This window comes from Petaurus breviceps, unplaced genomic scaffold (assembly GCF_028583685.1).
Source record: "Petaurus breviceps papuanus isolate PSGF00001 unplaced genomic scaffold, PetGlider_PUasm1.0 120, whole genome shotgun sequence".
Lineage (NCBI taxonomy): Eukaryota > Metazoa > Chordata > Mammalia > Diprotodontia > Petauridae > Petaurus > Petaurus breviceps.
Genome location: NW_027185627.1, coordinates 3,039,344 through 3,055,389, shown reverse-complemented (window position 1 = coordinate 3,055,389; position 16,046 = coordinate 3,039,344). Strand labels below are relative to the sequence as shown.

The 16,046-nt window shown below is 43.0% G+C and overlaps 1 protein-coding gene across 4 annotated transcripts in view; it reads left to right on the top strand.

Moving 5' to 3' along the window:
- GGA2 (golgi associated, gamma adaptin ear containing, ARF binding protein 2) overlaps nucleotides 1-16,046 on the top strand; it is a 38,626-nt gene continuing 22,580 nt past the window's right edge. Inside the window, exons 1-3 of one of the 4 annotated variants that reach the window (XM_069089280.1) lie at nucleotides 1-178; nucleotides 10,704-10,788; nucleotides 11,813-11,888. In XM_069089280.1, the coding sequence (XP_068945381.1) occupies nucleotides 118-178; nucleotides 10,704-10,788; nucleotides 11,813-11,888 (222 nt within the window). In that variant the 5' untranslated portion in view covers nucleotides 1-117. Of the gene's footprint in view, nucleotides 179-718; nucleotides 744-10,703; nucleotides 10,789-11,812; nucleotides 11,889-16,046 lie in introns of those variants that run through there. The other 3 variants (XM_069089275.1, XM_069089265.1, XM_069089271.1) reach the window with 3 other exon arrangements.

Sequence of the window (16,046 nt, the reverse complement as noted above, 5' to 3'; positions counted from 1 at the left end):
GTGTTCCGGGCTGGGACCCGTCACGCGCTGCCCGCCCCGGGGTTGCCGCGTCACCAAGTGGCTAAAAGCCCTGGGACAGCGGCGCCTACGCCTGACGAAGCCGGGGAGCGCAGCTAGATGGCGGCGGCCGAGGCAGGGCCCGGGCCCAGGGGGGTGGCAGCGCTGGAGCTGTGGCTCAGTGAGTACCGCGCGGGGACGCGGCGAGCGCGCAGGGCTGTGCCCCCGGACCTTGCTCCGCGCGCCTGACGCACGGGGCTTGGGCCGCTGCGCGCGCCTTGGCGGACCGGACCGGGCCGGGCCGGGCTGCACGGCGGCCGAGCCCGAGCGCCAGGGAGCTCGCTCAGCCCCTTGGTTGCTACTGGTTCTGGGCTGGGAGACGCCGCTCCGCTTCGGGGATCCCTAGGACACTCGGGTGCTAGAAAGCCGTGGACCCGGCCTAGGAGGACGTCCCTGCGCCCCGTTGCTGCCCTCCTGGGCTTCTCCCTCAGTTGCCCGGACTTTGTCTTCAGTTCAGATTTTTGGACCCTGGAATATCAGTTCTGGGGCGTGGTGGGGGTGAGATGGGGTGCGGGAGCGGAAGAAAGGGAGAGCCCTGAGGATGCGGGGCAGCCCGTTCGATATCGATAGATAGCCCCCATCTGTAGTGTTTAACTGCTCCGGATATTTGTTCTGTAACTTCAGAATCCCTTCCAGCTGCCCGGGGTGGGCCAGCGGGGGCCCAGAGGCTGCTGTGATGGCACTTGGTAAATCCTAAAGGAGAAGGGCTGGAACCGGGGGGGGGGGGTCCAGAATTTTCCCTTGCTGGATATTTGGTTAAGAGGCCACGGAGGCTGTGAATTAAGGATAGATAGTTTGGGGGCTACTCGGGTCCTATCTGTGAAGCAGAGGGTGTGTGGACCAAGGGAAGGTCAGGATACCTTTAGTTTTTCAAACCTAAGTAGCAAGTAGGCCCTTGAACTTTCTGGTAGTCAGATACCTGGAAAATAGACATTTTGGAACTTTGCCTTCAGTTAGGGTGTAAAGGGATTTTTTTTTTTTAGGTACATATTGGACTAGATGGTAACTGAAGCCCCTTCTGATTCTGGAATACTGTTATGGTTCAAATCATCCTCCCCCCCCCCCCCACACACACTTCCTTTGTCCAAGGTCACAAACCTGTTTGGTAGCAGAACTGGTACTAGAATATTGGCTTCGTAATTCTTAACTATATATTTTAATGCTTTTCCTATTACATTGTGAAAGTTAAATGTCACCTCTTTTCCATAGCAATTACACTTAAAGAATTTTAGGATTGGTGAATTCTTTTCCGGCTTATTACTTATTACCTTTAAAACAAAACAAACCAGGAGTGATGAAAGTCTGAGCCCAGATGGAATGCAGGTATTCCTGGGATCAGCATCCCTTGGGTGTGCTTTCTGTCTTTCAGTGCTAGGTTGTAAGAGTCACCATATTCCAGAACTCAGAAGTTGGCTCTAGCTGATCCTGTGACCCTGAGGTAACCTTGGGTTGTCTGTCTTTGCCCTCTGTAGTACCGTGCCCTAAGGATCCCATTTTACTCTCTTCCCACCCGCCACCCCCTTCCTTCAAATTTTACCTTCAGGCCAAAGTTATGGTGTGGTATGACTGGGAAGATAAACAGGAGCTGCTTTATGCAGATACTGGAGATGATATGGGTGTGTTGCTTAGTAGCAGCTTATAAGTAGGCTTCTTAACCTCTCAGCTCTGAACCCCAGCCTCAGAATCTGGGCCTGATTGTTTCCTGCAATAAACCTATTGGGTCTATCAAGATTTTGTAATCTAGGTATTTATAGAATCCTAGAGTTAGAAAAGGATTTTATAGGGTCACCTTCTCCAATAGCCTACACCATTTTTGAAGAGTGGTTGTTAAGCAGTCATTAGTGCCCCATGCCTGTAATCCCTGCTGTTGGGATGGACAGATCACTTGAGCTGCCTTGGGGCTAAAGCTGATCAGGTGTCCTCATTAAGTCCAGTACCAACATAGTGAGACCTGGTAGCTATTGACCACCAGCTGGGAAGGATGAATTGACCCAAGTAGCAAATGGAGCTGGTCAGAACTCCAGTGTTAATCAGTAGTGGCACCTGGCACTTAAGTGGCTGCTGCATGTCCAGCCTAGGTGAAATGGGAGACTCAGGAAAAAAAAAAGAGCTTTTGGCCTTTTGCCTCCTTATCTTACAACATAAGTCATTTCATTTGGGGTTGACCCTCATAAAGAATTATTTTTTTTTTTGGTCTGGGCCTGTGACTTAAAATCTATGTAGGGAATTCCTAGTGAGGAAATTATCCATGCAGATGGCAGCTGTTTCTGTAACCTCTCATCTTAGAGTTGCCTGGGTCATTGACAGGTGAAGTGCCTTGCCCAGAATCAAATAGCTAGCACTAGACTTGAGTCATTTTTTTTATCTACTATGGCTGCACTGGAGAACTCATTACCTTACCTGTCCATTTCATGTAGGTGCAACACTAATTATAACTAATTTCTTCCTTATATTAAACCAGTCTCCATCCCTCTGACTTCTACCCAAAAGTCTTAATTTTGCCTCCTGTGATCAAGGACAACAAGTCTAATCTCTCTATCTATTCCCAAGGCAGTCAATAAGCATTTATTAAGTGCCTATTATTTGGATTTTATACCTCTTACCCCTTAATCTCACTGACTCCTTGTGATAACCCCCTCCTTCTAAATAATGCCCCCTGAGCCTAGAGGATGAAGTTCAGTACATACTTACTTTGTTCAGTCATGTCCGACTCTGTGTCCCCATTTGGGGATGTTCCTGGCAAAGATATATTTCCTTCTCCAGTTCAACGGACAGATGAGAAAACTTGAGAGAAAAAGGGGTGAAGTGACTTGCCCAGGGTCACACAAGCTAGTAAGTGTCTGAGGCCAAATTTCAACTCAGGAAATGAGTCTTCCTGATTTCAGGCCTCACGCACTATCCACCCTGCCACTTAGATCCCCACATACAAGCTGACAGCTCATGTCCTAAATGGAGAGTAGTGATGGTGATAATACTATTAATAATTGACATTTATATGGTGCTTTAAGATTGTAAAGCTGTGTGTGTGTATGCTCAATATAGTCCTGTGGAGTTCAATGCTTACAGATGTTATCCTCATCTGCTCGGGGATACTCATAGCTAATAAATATGTGAAATGGGATTTTAAGTCTTGACATAGTGCATATTGCATTTTTAATGATGATTATTTGTATGTGAACTTTTCTCTCAGGCTCATATTGAAGTCCTATATTGGTGTGATACATTTACTGAATGCATACGTCTTGTTGGGGGGATTCATTGGTATTTTGGTTAGTTGTGTGGACTCCTCCCTCTCCCTCCTAGAGTATTTATCTCTGGACTCTCCACAATCTGTATCAAGTTAGCTTCCATAACCATTGTGAAATGGCTTGCCTTTTGCTGTGGGAGCTATGTGATCAAGTCCTTACTCTTGGGCACCGAGACACAAGCTCCTTCTTTAGCACCAGACACAAGCCTGCTAGACTAACAGTCTTGTCATTTGAACACATCCTTGGGAATGAGAGTTTAAATTTTCCAGCAGTCCTGGACCACAACTGCCTGTCTACCAAGGAGTCTTAGTGGCAGATTGAGAGATCTGGTGTACCGGTCGGGGATTGTTTCAGTGCCATAAATCCTAATAAGAGAACCTTTAGGGAAGGAAGCTTCCCCTCCAAAGGGGCCCCTGGTGCCCTGCTCATAAGCTGTCCTGCCTGACCCTTAGCCTTGCCTCCTCACCTCTTGGCATCGGGCATTCTGGTGTGCACCACTCAAATCCATCTCTGCTACTGTCAGGGCAGGATGACTCAAGTTAGGCTGTGATGGAGGTAGGTCTGATGTGGTTAACATTCAGAAATCACCTCCTGGAGAGAAGTCAGGAGTTAATTGGGTGGGGGGAGGGGAGGGCAGGGGAGAAACCAAGGCTGGTGGAGGGGCCGCAGTTAATGGCCCAGCAGGATGGGGTCAGAACCTCAGCTGTCTATTTCTGTCAAGAACAAGTTCAGATCAGCTCCTAGAGTCTGCTGTGCCTCCAGAATTCTCTTTTTAGCCATTTAAATGCTTGCTTCACCCTGGAATGATTGATTGTTTGCATCTAAGGGAAACAAAACAAAGGAATCTCCAGGGAGCTGGAGACTTAGGGGGCTCTATCTTGACCGGTAATAAACTTCACTTGATGTGAGGCATAGCTTTCTCTTTGAAATATATATATATATATATATATATATATATTTATATATATATCTCAGACAGACTGTGTTTGTTTTCAGTTTAGATTCTCTTTCCTTGCTGAAGCTTTTGGACCTTGATATGGTCTGTCACCTGCAGGTCTGAATTTCTCAAGGTTTTTTTTTTTTTTAAACGGAAGTACCTTTTCCTGTGCTGCTTTCTTTAGCTTTGGGTCCTAGGCCCTTGGGGCCAGTGTCATTAAAGTTCCACACTATTTTTTCTTCTGTTTTTTTCTTTTTTACAAAGCTTATACAGAGCAGATATATTGGGTTAAAACTTCACTCTTAATGCTAAATCCCCTACAGGCAAGATCACAGGTTCTTAGTTTTTAGAGCTGGGAGGGACCTTAATGATACTTTAGTTCCCTTACTCAGTAAACTCCTGTGGCTCCCTATTGCCTATTTAATTTAATATAAAAATTTGAATATAAAAAATATAAATATAATATAAAAATATAAAAAATTTAATATAAAAATTATAGTCTCCCCTTATTTATTTCCCATTTATCCTGTATGTAGGTTGTTGGTACTTATTTGCCCCTTGTCTGCCCCGTTAAATTGTAAGGATTTTTTTTTTTTGCCTTTTTGTATAACCAGGGCTTAACACAATGCCTGGCACATGGTAGGCATTTAATAAATGTTTGCTGACTGACTGCCAGACTCTTCATTTTACAGATGAAGAAACTGAGGCCCTGTAGAAGAATGGAATTGACTTTTCCAAATGATATTAAGTGACAGTCAGGTTTTGAGTCCCAAGTACTCAGATTTCAAATCTAGCCTTCTTTCAGCTCTATTCTCCAGCTATAGTGTGCTTCTCCTCTCCCCTTTTACATATCCCTTTTAATGCTATTTTCATTAACAATGGATGAAATGAACTGACTGGACATTGAAGGCTAATGTGATTTTCCTAAAGAACATGTCTAACCTTGTCACTCGGTACTCAATAACTCTAGTGTCTCTAGAGGATTTTAAGATTTAGAGCTGAAAGGATTAAAGAAGATATTGTCTAATCCAATTCCCTCATTAAACAGATAAAGAAACTGGGGATAAAGTGATTTGCCCAAGGTCACATAGGTAGTAAGTAGCTGCACTTGGATTTGAACCAAAGCATTCTGTTGTTTTTCAGTCAAATTTAACTCTTTGTGATCTCATTTGGGGTTTACTTGGTAGAGTTACTGCAGTGGTTAGCCATTTCCTTCTCCAGTTAAATTGACAGATGAGGAAACTGAGGCAAAGAAGGTGAAGTGACTTGCCCAGGGTCACCCAGCTAATAAGTGTCTGAGGCCAGATTTGAACTCAGGAAGGTGAGTCTTCCTGACTTTAGGCCCATCGTTCTATCTCACTGCACCATCTAGCTGCCCGGAAAGATAATTATACACACATGTATAGATACATGTCTGGATCTCTATTTCTCAGGCTGGAAGTACACAGTGGTTGAGCAGACTGCATGGAGGCCTTGACCTTCACCATTTCTGAGCTAGGTTGTTTCCCCACTCCTTAAGCATTCTGGTGCCCCCTCTTCTTCCTCCCCCCCCCCCCCCATCATATTGATGCCAATCCTAGTGAAGACTCCTGACTGACTGTAGCCGCCCTGTGACAAAGAACTACTGAGCTATTTCAAGGGATCAGATAACCCCCATCCTGTCAGGTAGCAGGGATTGAAGGGGTACCAAGCAGTGCTCTCTCTACCATAGTGTTGTGACCGAAAAAATATGAAAGTATATGACATGATCTTTGCCATCAGGCATCTTGTGGTAAAGCTGGGGAGACAGAGAGGACTTAATGCTATACTGATCAACAAGACCATGGAGGTTCAAAGATGAAGGGACTGGTGTGGGCCGAAATGACCTTTAAGGAAGGATAGGATTTGGATTGACCAGAAGGAAGTAGAGGAGAGGTTGGGAGGACAAGCTTGGAAGATCTTGCATGGTCTAATTGGTGGGTGTTTATTGGTCAGCCAGCATTTATTAAGTATATACTGTAAGCTTGGTGCTGGGAATATAATGAATGCAGAAAACCAGTCCCTCTCTGCCCACCAGGAACTCACATTCTAAGTGGGGGAGAACAGGGGCCCAGAAGTGTGTATGTACTAGATATATATTGAGTAGTTGAAAGATATTATGCCTGTAGAGAGGAAGGAATGCACACTTCCCTTAGAAGGTGGGATTTGTTGCTGAGGTTTGAAGGAAGTAGCATTCCAGCAGTGGGGAACTGCCTAGGAAAGTCAGAGTGGTAAAGGCATCAGGGGAAAAAAAGCAAGTGTTTGGCCGTTGTGGAGCAGGGTAAATTGTAAGGCCATTTGGAAACATAAGAAAAGTCAGGTTAAGAGGGGCTTGCAAAGTCAACCAGGATTTTGTATTTGGTCACGAGAAACTACTGGAGTTTATTGATTAAAGAAGTGAAATGAATAGTTTTGTGCTTTAGGAAAACCTCTTTAATGTTTGTGTCAAGACAGTGGATTTGGAGTAGAGAGAGACTTGAGGGAGAGACCAACCAAAAGGCAGTTAACTGTAATAGTCCAGGCAGAAGGTGCTTGGCATCAGGGTTTGGATTGTGTGCGTAGAGGAAAGGAGACCTATACAGGAGAGAACCTGTGGAGTATTGGGAGAAGAAAAGGCTGGAGAGATGGGTTCCATACTGTGGGTGTACATGATGGTATAGTTTTTACATTAGGAGGTGGCTGCAAGCTCCAAATAGGAGCTACCCTTAGAATTTGTGGGTTAGGCCAGGAAATGCCAGTCTTTGAAAACTAATTAGATGTGAAAAATATATTTTGCATGACTTCATATTTATAATGGTTATCATATTTCTTGCCTTCTCAGTGAGGGTGGTGGAGGGAAGGAGAAAATTTGTAACTGAAAACAAAAATTAAAAGCAAATTTTAAAAATAAAAAAAAGCTAATTAGAATAAACACCATGTATGATCTTAACCAAGTAAGTGTTAAAATGAATAATTTTAAGCTCTTGCAGAAGTAAGATAAGACTTTGTCACTATCAAAGCAATCCTTAAGAAGATGAAGAGCCCAGTTTGCAAATGTGTTGCTGATAAGAATCTTGGAGAGCTCCCGTCATTTAATCAATCCTAAATCTCATCATGGAGACTTTCTAAATGTCTTTGGAATCTTAAAAGAGTTTATCCTCTTTCTCTGTTCTTCCCTTAGACAGTGCTGGAAAACACTATTTGGTAGACTTGACTGTTATGATCACAAGGAAGATATTCATTATAGCAATTGCAAGTTCTACCACAGCCATGATGAAATATTTCACAGCATTTTTCTTTTCTCTTTTTCTTTTTAATCCTGCCCTAGATTTTAATTTTTAAAAAATTGGTATCTTTTCCAAATATATCCCTTTTTCCTGTTCTGCCTACCTTCCCAACCAGAGGGCAGAAAAAAACTTTGTTTTTTGTTCCCTGTAACAAAAAACAAAAAGGAAAGAAACAGTTCAGCAAATGAATTTATTAACTGAGTCTGACAGATACACATCCATGTCTCCCACCTGTAAAGAAGGGAGGTGAATTTTCTCTTTAATTTTGGTTCCCCTTGGTCCTTTTATGCAACGTACGTTGTTGGTGGTATTTCCATTCACATCTTTATGGTCATTGAGTAAATGGGTTACTAGCTCTGCTTATTTCACTTTGTATTATTCGTTCATACATCTTCCCATATTTCTCTGTATTCGTATTTATACGAATTGTTTGTTACAATTTATACGAGTTTGTTATGAATGTGCATTCATACTTCATCACATTTATGTACCACACAATTTAGTCATGCACCAAATAACAGGTATTCATTCACCTTGTTTCCAACTTAACTACTATCACAAAAAGTACTGCCAAGGATGTTTCAGTATATATGGGACATCTTTTCTTTTTTATCTTTGACCCCTTTGTGTATGTGTCTGTCATTGGAATCTCTGGGGTCAAAAGAGAGTTGGTTACTTTCTTAGCCATGATTCCAAATTGCTTTCCACAGTGGTTGGAATGATTCACAGTCTGGATGTTCTTTTTTTTTTTATTCCTTAAAACTTTTTTTTTCAGTATGCACTTTTATAAGATTTTGAGGTCAAGATTTTTTCTCCCTCCCTTCTGTTCACCCTCCCCAAGACAGCGAGTAATCTGATATAGGTTGTACATGTATAATCATATTAAACACATTGCTACATTAGTCATGCTGTGAAAAAAGAATCAGAACAAATGGGAAAATTCACGAGACACAAAAATTTTTTGAAAAGGTGAAAATAGTATGTTTCGATCTGCATTTAGACTCCATAGTTCTTTCTATGAATGTGGAAGTCTGCCCAAGCTGATCATGGCACAGTGTTGCTGTTGCTGTTACTGTATACAGTGCTTTCCTCATTCTGTTCTCTTTACTCAGCATTAGTTCATGAAGTCTTTCCAGGTTTCTCTGAAGTTCCTGTTCATCATTTCTTATAGCACAACAGTATGCCATTACATTCCAATGCCACAACCTTGTTCAGCCATTACCCCAATTGATGGACATCCCCTCAATCTCCAATTCTTGACCACTGCAAAAAAAGCTGATATAAATATTTTTGTACGTGTGGCTCATTTTTCCTTTTTTTGTGATCTCTTTGGGATACAGACCTAGAAATGGTATTGCTGGGTCAAAGGTTATGACAGTTTTACAGCCCTTTGGGCATAGTCTATTTCAACTAGATTTTGTTGTGGTTTGGTAGGTGACTGTGCTTTCTCCTGGGCTCTGCATCCTCTTGGGGATTGCTTTGATAGTTACAATGGGAGTTGAGTGAAAGGTAAATAACCAAGTGACAGAGACATTTTGAAGGAAGGAGTGACTACAAGTGGTTATGACAGGCTTAATAGAATCAAAGATTATAGACTTAAAGGTTTGAAAGGCCATCTGAGGTCATCTGGTTCACCCCTTCATTTTACATATGAGGAAACTGAGTCCCTTAGAGTTTAAAAGTAACTTCTCCAACATCATATTTAGTAAATAGTAGAATGGAAATTTTAACCTAGGACTTTGTCTTTGCCCTGCTGATAGCCTGGTCATTTCTAGCCTGGAGGAATGTTGGTAGGGCATTTGGGAAGAAGAGCTGGTTTGACAAGGGAGGTTCAGCTCGGTGCCACAAATATGTCCTTATTTGCATGTAAATTTATTTCCAGGTGACCACAAGATACCCAAATGGGATTTTCTAGGATACCTCCTTGAAATATTAGTTTGTATTTATGTAGCACTTGATGAAATGCTTTCCTCATACCTCCCCTCTGAAACGGGTAGTAGAAGTATTATAATCCACATTTTACTTCTAAGAAAACTGGAATTAACTTGGCTGCTGTTAAACATCTGCTAAGGACTAGATCTGGGACTCCATTCCAAATTGTCAAAATTGACGTGGTCCTGGGTTACAGATGATGAAATATACTCTAACCTCCTACTTCAAAGGGAGGTGGGAGAGACCTTTAGGACAGAGTGTGGTACACATTGTCAGAGTTGAGTTCCACACCCCCCCCCCCCCATCCAGAGCCTAACAGTTAACAACTGCAGTTAAAAATCTTTTTACTGATATCTTTTGATTGTAATTGTACATCTTCCTGTCCAAAAATATCCTTCCCCCGCCCCCCCCACTCAAAGAGCCATTGGTATAACGGTGTTCTGTTTTGAGGAGGCAGGGAGAAGGAACAATCCAGAAGTGGCTATGTTCTACAAACAAAAAAACACATAAAATTGTTTTTAAACTTTGGATTAGACCTATGATTTCATTGGAATAAGGAGCTCCCTATTGCATTGCAGATAGCAATTGTTTTTTAACTTAGTGTCTTAGAAAGTTCCTTAGGCATTAGTTCTCAAGCTTTTTCATCTTATCCCTTTACATTAAATTATTGAAAATCCCCAGAGAGCTTTTGTTTATGTAGAGTATATCTGTTAATATTGAGTGTATTTGAAATGAATATATCTCAGGGCTATTATGAAAATGGTTTTAATGTTAGGGACCCCCTGAAAAGGTCTTGGGTACCCCCAGACTGCACTTGGAGAACCCCTGACCTAGGCCATTAAAAGGTTAAGTTAGTGACTTGCCTAGTGTCACACTGTCAGTGGTAAAGTGTGAACCCAAGTCTTAGTGACTTTGAGGCCTGCTCTCTATCCTTTGTATCACACATCTTTCTCACAAAAATGAAATATAGATCTGAGGGGGGAAATGGCTTATAAACAGAAAAATAGATGATATAGTGTTTCATTGAAGATGGAGAAAGTGATTTCAGGACAGTTAGCTCAACTTGAGTTTGTACAACATAGATGTTTGATCAGCTCCACTGTGAATCTTGGTATCACATGCCATGTGGTTATCTCTCCCTTTAGAACTTGCCAAAGGGCTGCTTTGGGAACACGAGAGCTCATTGAGTCTCAGCTGTTTTCTCTATTTCTCATCTCCCCCCCTCCCACTCTTCTTTCTTGTCAGATAAAGCCACAGATCCAAGCATGCCTGAGGAGAACTGGTCGTGTATCCAGTGTTTCTGTGACCGGGTGAATGCTGACCCTGATGGGTAAGATTAATCTTGTTCTTGTAATCTTGTATGGACATGGTGGTAGACACACAGAAATATTTAATGCTTCAGACAATGAGGACCCTAAAATTTAAAGGGGCAGATATTTTGTTAGGTTGTTTTTGGGGTCCTTGTTGTGGGTTGAGGGGCAGAGACAAGGGGAAGGGGTTGTGAAGGACAAAGAGAAGAGATGGTGAGGGAACCTTCATGAAGATGGTATGAGAAGGCAATGGGGTGAGCAAGGGCTGGTGTTCATAAGGGATTATGTCTTCAAAAGAACAGACTGAGCTTTGCTTTCCAGCTCTCCCTCTTGGACCCCACAGTGGCATTTTTTAAAAAGGATGGAGGCAGGGAAAGCAAATTGGATTCTCTGCGAATGCCAGTCTCTGCCACAGGTTCAGGCCCCCTCCCCCCTTGATTTGTAAAATAAAAAGCTGGTAGGAATTCCCAATAATCTTGGACCCCACCCTCCTGTGGAGGCTTATGCTGTGACTGGGGTGCTTCCTGCTGGGTTTCTCACCTCTCTCTTTCTCTTTCTGGGTCACATTATATGCTCATGACCCTGGAAGAGGAAGCTCTCCTTTTCTGACTGACTCAGCCTGCTTGCAAATCCAACTCCAACTGTAGGTTCCTTCTTTGGTATGCAAACAGAACTTGGCATAGAAGTGCACTGTTCTGCTAATGCGCCCCTCCTGTTGATAGAGGCAGTTAGGTGATGCCCTGTGTTCAGAGAAATCCACCAATCCAGCACTGCTTGTAGAGGGTAACCACATTCCCACGACCTCATCAGAACTGCCTGGGACAATTTAGATCTTTTTTTTCTGGTTCTCCTGGTGGGGGGGGGAGGTGGGGAGGAAGCACATGATGGCTGCTGGGCCTCTGGCCAGCTTCTCTGGGGTTCCTAGGTCAGCTGCAGTATCAGAAGATTCATGTGTAACAAGCCACACCCCCTCCCCTTTTCTCCCTCTGTCTAGAGGGAACTTCGAGGCCCATGCCTAGTCTTGTCTTGTTTCTGTTTCCTCAGCCCATCCCATGCACCTTGGCTGCTTGCCCACAAGATCCAGTCCCCACAGGAGCAGGAAGCTCTTCATGCCTTAACAGTAAGTTGGAGCCTGGTTCTCCCTGCAAGGCCTTTCCCCTCCCCCCTCAGCATCGGAGAAAAGGACACTAGAGACTCTGTCTGGTGGCTGATGAGCTCCTCTTTGACTTTCCTAAAGGGAGCTATTCAGACTTCCAGGCTTTGGGGGGAAAGCAGGATGTGGGGTGAGGGGAGGTCTGAGCCCAAGACTTCACATTCTCAGGCCTGGCTCTTAAAAGAACAAGACCAGATGCTTTCACACTAGATGAGGGAAGAGAAGATTCTACTTAAGCCCTCCTGGCTTTCAGTAGGTGCCTTTGTGCTTGCCATACCAGTCATGCAAGGCAAAGAGACGCCTGGGAAGAGAGAAAGGAAGATCTGGCCAATCAAGAATTATGGGCAGGAAAGAAGAGAGGGGGAGGATCATCTGGAGATTCCCTGGGCTAGCTATTCTTAGGGAGGGGCAGGAAAGCCTTGGGTTAGGAAAAACCCTATTACACACCACATATCCCAGTACTGAGAGGGATAGACTTGTAAAAAGTCACTTTGCTCACTTTTACTCACTAAACCAAGTGCCAGCCACGCTTTTATCTGCTGTAAAGACATAGACAGTCATAGTCACAAATAACTCTTTCCTGGATCCAGGTCACCTGGTGATCAGCTCCCGTGAATTCAGCTATCATCTTTATGTAGATGATTCCCAGCTTTATTTGTCCATCTTTAGCTTCTCTGCTGACCTTCAGTCGTACACCTACCTCTAACTGCCTCTCTTACTTACCCTGCCTTACATCCATGCCTGCCTTACATATCCAACTCCAGCTGGACATCTCGAACTAGATGTCTCCTCGACACTTAAACTCAGTATGTCCACAGCTGAACTCCTTATCTTTCCTCCCAAACCTTTCCCTCTTCCTAACTTCCATATTACTGTTCAGGGTACCCAGTCACCCAGGCTCTAAATCTGTCTAAATCCTGACTCCTCCCTCTCGCCCTTCCCCCATGTATCTATCAGTTGCTAAGTTCTTCCTAACATTTCTTCTATATGTCCCCATCTCTCTTCTCACGTGGCCACCACTCTGGTGCTGGTCCTCATCACCTCACTCTTAGACTTTTGCAGTGACCTGCTGGTTGGTCTCCTTGCCTCTAGTCTCTCTCCACTCAGGTTCATTCTCCACTGAGTTGTCAAATTGATTTTCTAAAAGGGTGAGTCTGGGCATGTCACACACACATTCCTCCCCATTCAGTCAACTCCATTGACTCCCTGTCACTTTCAGTTAAATAAAAAATGCTCCTTTTTGGCTTTTAAACCCTACCGTAACCTGGACCCATCTTACCTTTCCAATCTTCTTCGTACATTTTGGTCTTTTCCGTGTACTCTGTCATCTAGAGACACTGGCCTTTTTGCCGTTCTTTGCACAAGATATTTCATCTTCCAACTTCAGACATTTTCTTTGACTGTTGCTCATGCCTGGAACTAACTAATTAACTCTGTCTGTCTCTCTGTGTCTGTCTCTGTCTCTCTCCCTCTCTCTCCTCCCTCCCTTCCTCCCTCTCTTCCTCGTATCTTTTGCAAGAAGAAGCCTTTCTTGATTCCCCCTTAATGCCAATGCCTTCCCTCTGCAGGTTATCTCCAGCTTCTCCTGTATATATCTTGATTGTACGTAGTTGCTTGCATATTGTTTCCCCCATCACTCTGTGAGCTCCTTGAGAGAAGGGCTGTTTTGTTTTGTTTTTAACCTTTTTTGTATCCTGAGAGCTTAGAATAGTGCCTGGCACATAGTAGGCGTTTAGGTGTTTTCAGTTGACTGATTGCCTAGTGCCTTGAAGACACAGATGATAGGCTTATCTAACTTTCAGAGGACACCAAGCTGGGACACATAGTGATAATCATAGGTTTAAAGTCAAAAAGACCTTGGGGACTGTGTGGTACAAATTTCATTAATAAATGAAGAACTTAAGACCCAGAGAAATTGACTTGCCTAAAGACACAAAGATGATAGGAACAAAATCCTGGTGAATCTCAACAGTCTGAAATGATGGACTGAAGCCAATAGGATGGACTATCATAACAATATCAAGTCCTGTGTTTCAGTTAAAATTAAGAATCAATTGCATAGTTACACAATGAGAGAGACCTGGCTAAATGGCGATCCATTTGAGATAGTTTAGAGATGTTAGTTGACCATACACTTACAAGCCAGTGATGTGACAGATGTTAAAAACACCAGTGTGTTTTCACTTGGGAGTAGGAAGATGTAAGAAAAGGAAATAAATTTTTTTTTTGCTCTTTTTTTTTTTTGGAGGGCATTTGGGGTTGTTACTTGTTGTCACAAGGCTAGTTTTTGTGTTAAGTGTCTGAGGTTGGATTTGAACTCAGGTCCTCCAGACTTGAGTGCTCTACTCACTGTGCCACCTAGCTGCCTCAGAGGAAATACATTATTGTTCTAGATTACTACAGGCATGGTGCCTACATCATGGGAAATGATAGTCCAAAGATGGCATAACATAGTGGTTAGTTACTGGGCTTGGACTTGGGAAGGCCTGAGTTTGAGTCCTGCCTCTGACAATAGTTGTGTGACTTTGGGCAAGTCACTTGACTTCTGAGTCTCATTTTCCTCATCTGTAAAATGGGGACAGTAATAGATGGTACCTGTCTCAGATACTTGTTTTAAGGCCTGGGTAAGATAATATGTATAAGTAAAAGTTGTTTGCAAACTTTAAAGTGATATATAAATGTGATAACTTTCAAGTACTGTGTCCAGTTTTGGTTGTCACACTTTAAGAGGGACTTGGACCAACAGAAGAAAAAAAGCTTTGGAGAAGTCATGATAATAACAGTACTCACATATTTGAAAACCCACAGAATCCTGGAGTTGATGGGGAAGTCATTTGGTTTAATAGTTAACAATTTAGAAATCATTTGGTTTAGTTCATTTCATGGTCCATTAATGTCATCTATATGTAAATTTTATGTGTGTGTGCATGCCTTTGTGTATTTGTATATGTTTAAGACAAATGATCTGACATGGCCATTAAAGTCAATGCCAACAATAATAATATAACTCTAAGTGTAAATAAAGCTGTGATCATATGATCACCAATTCACAGTTATATACAACTCAGTTATGAAGTGTTAATGTTTAGAACAGAGTTAGTCTGCCAAACAGCAGTCATTTGAAAAGTGCCTACTGTGTGCCAGGCGCTGTGCTAAGCACTGGGAATATAAAGGAAGGCAAAAGACAATCCTTTCTCTTGTGTTCATCAAAGTATAATGGGGAGGAGAGTCACCATATGTAAATCAGAACATTCGAGATAAATACAGAGTAGATGGAAGGTAACCTTAGGTGGCTTGGCACTAGCACTAAGGAAGGTCTCCTACAGAAGGTGGGATTTGGGTTGCAGCTTTAAAAAAGCCAGAAACTTGGGGGTGACCAGGTGGCTCAGCGAGTAAGAGCACCGGCTCCAGTGTCGGGATGACCTGGGGATCGAATCTGGGCTCAGACACTTAGCGCACATCCAGAAATAACTGGCCGTGTAACCTTGATCAAGTTACTTAACCCCAATTGCTTAAAAAAAAAAAGCCTGAAACTTAGAGATGGAGATAAGGGTGCAGAGCATTGTAGGTGAGGGAGACAGGCAGTGCAGAGTCACAGAGACAGGGGATGGAGTGTTCTATTCCAGGGCTTACAGATAGGCTAGCATAGCTGGATTGTAGAGTTACATGAAGGGAATCAAAATATAAGAAGACTGGAAAAATAGGAAGGGGCCAGGTTATAAAGAGCTTTAAGGGCCAACCAGAGGAATTTATATTTGATCCTGTAATCAGGTTATAGGGAGCCACTGGAGTTTATTGAATAGTAGAGTGAGATGGTAAGATTTCTTGTTTAAGAAAGGTCAGTTTGATAGCCGAGTGGAAGATTGATTCAAGTGGGGAGAGTCAGGAGGCAGAGAGACAAATTTGAAGACTTTTGCTGTAGTCTGGGAAAAGTGAAAAGGGCCTTAATTAGCATTACTGCTGTGTGAATGGAAAGGAGAGAGATGTATGTCAGAGATCTTGTAGAGAAAGAAATGACAAGATGTGGCAGCAGATTGGGTGTATGGGGTGGGTGAGAGAGAAGAATAGAAGATCACACCAAGGCTACAAACCTGAGTGAAGGGAGGGTTGTGATTTGTCACCTTG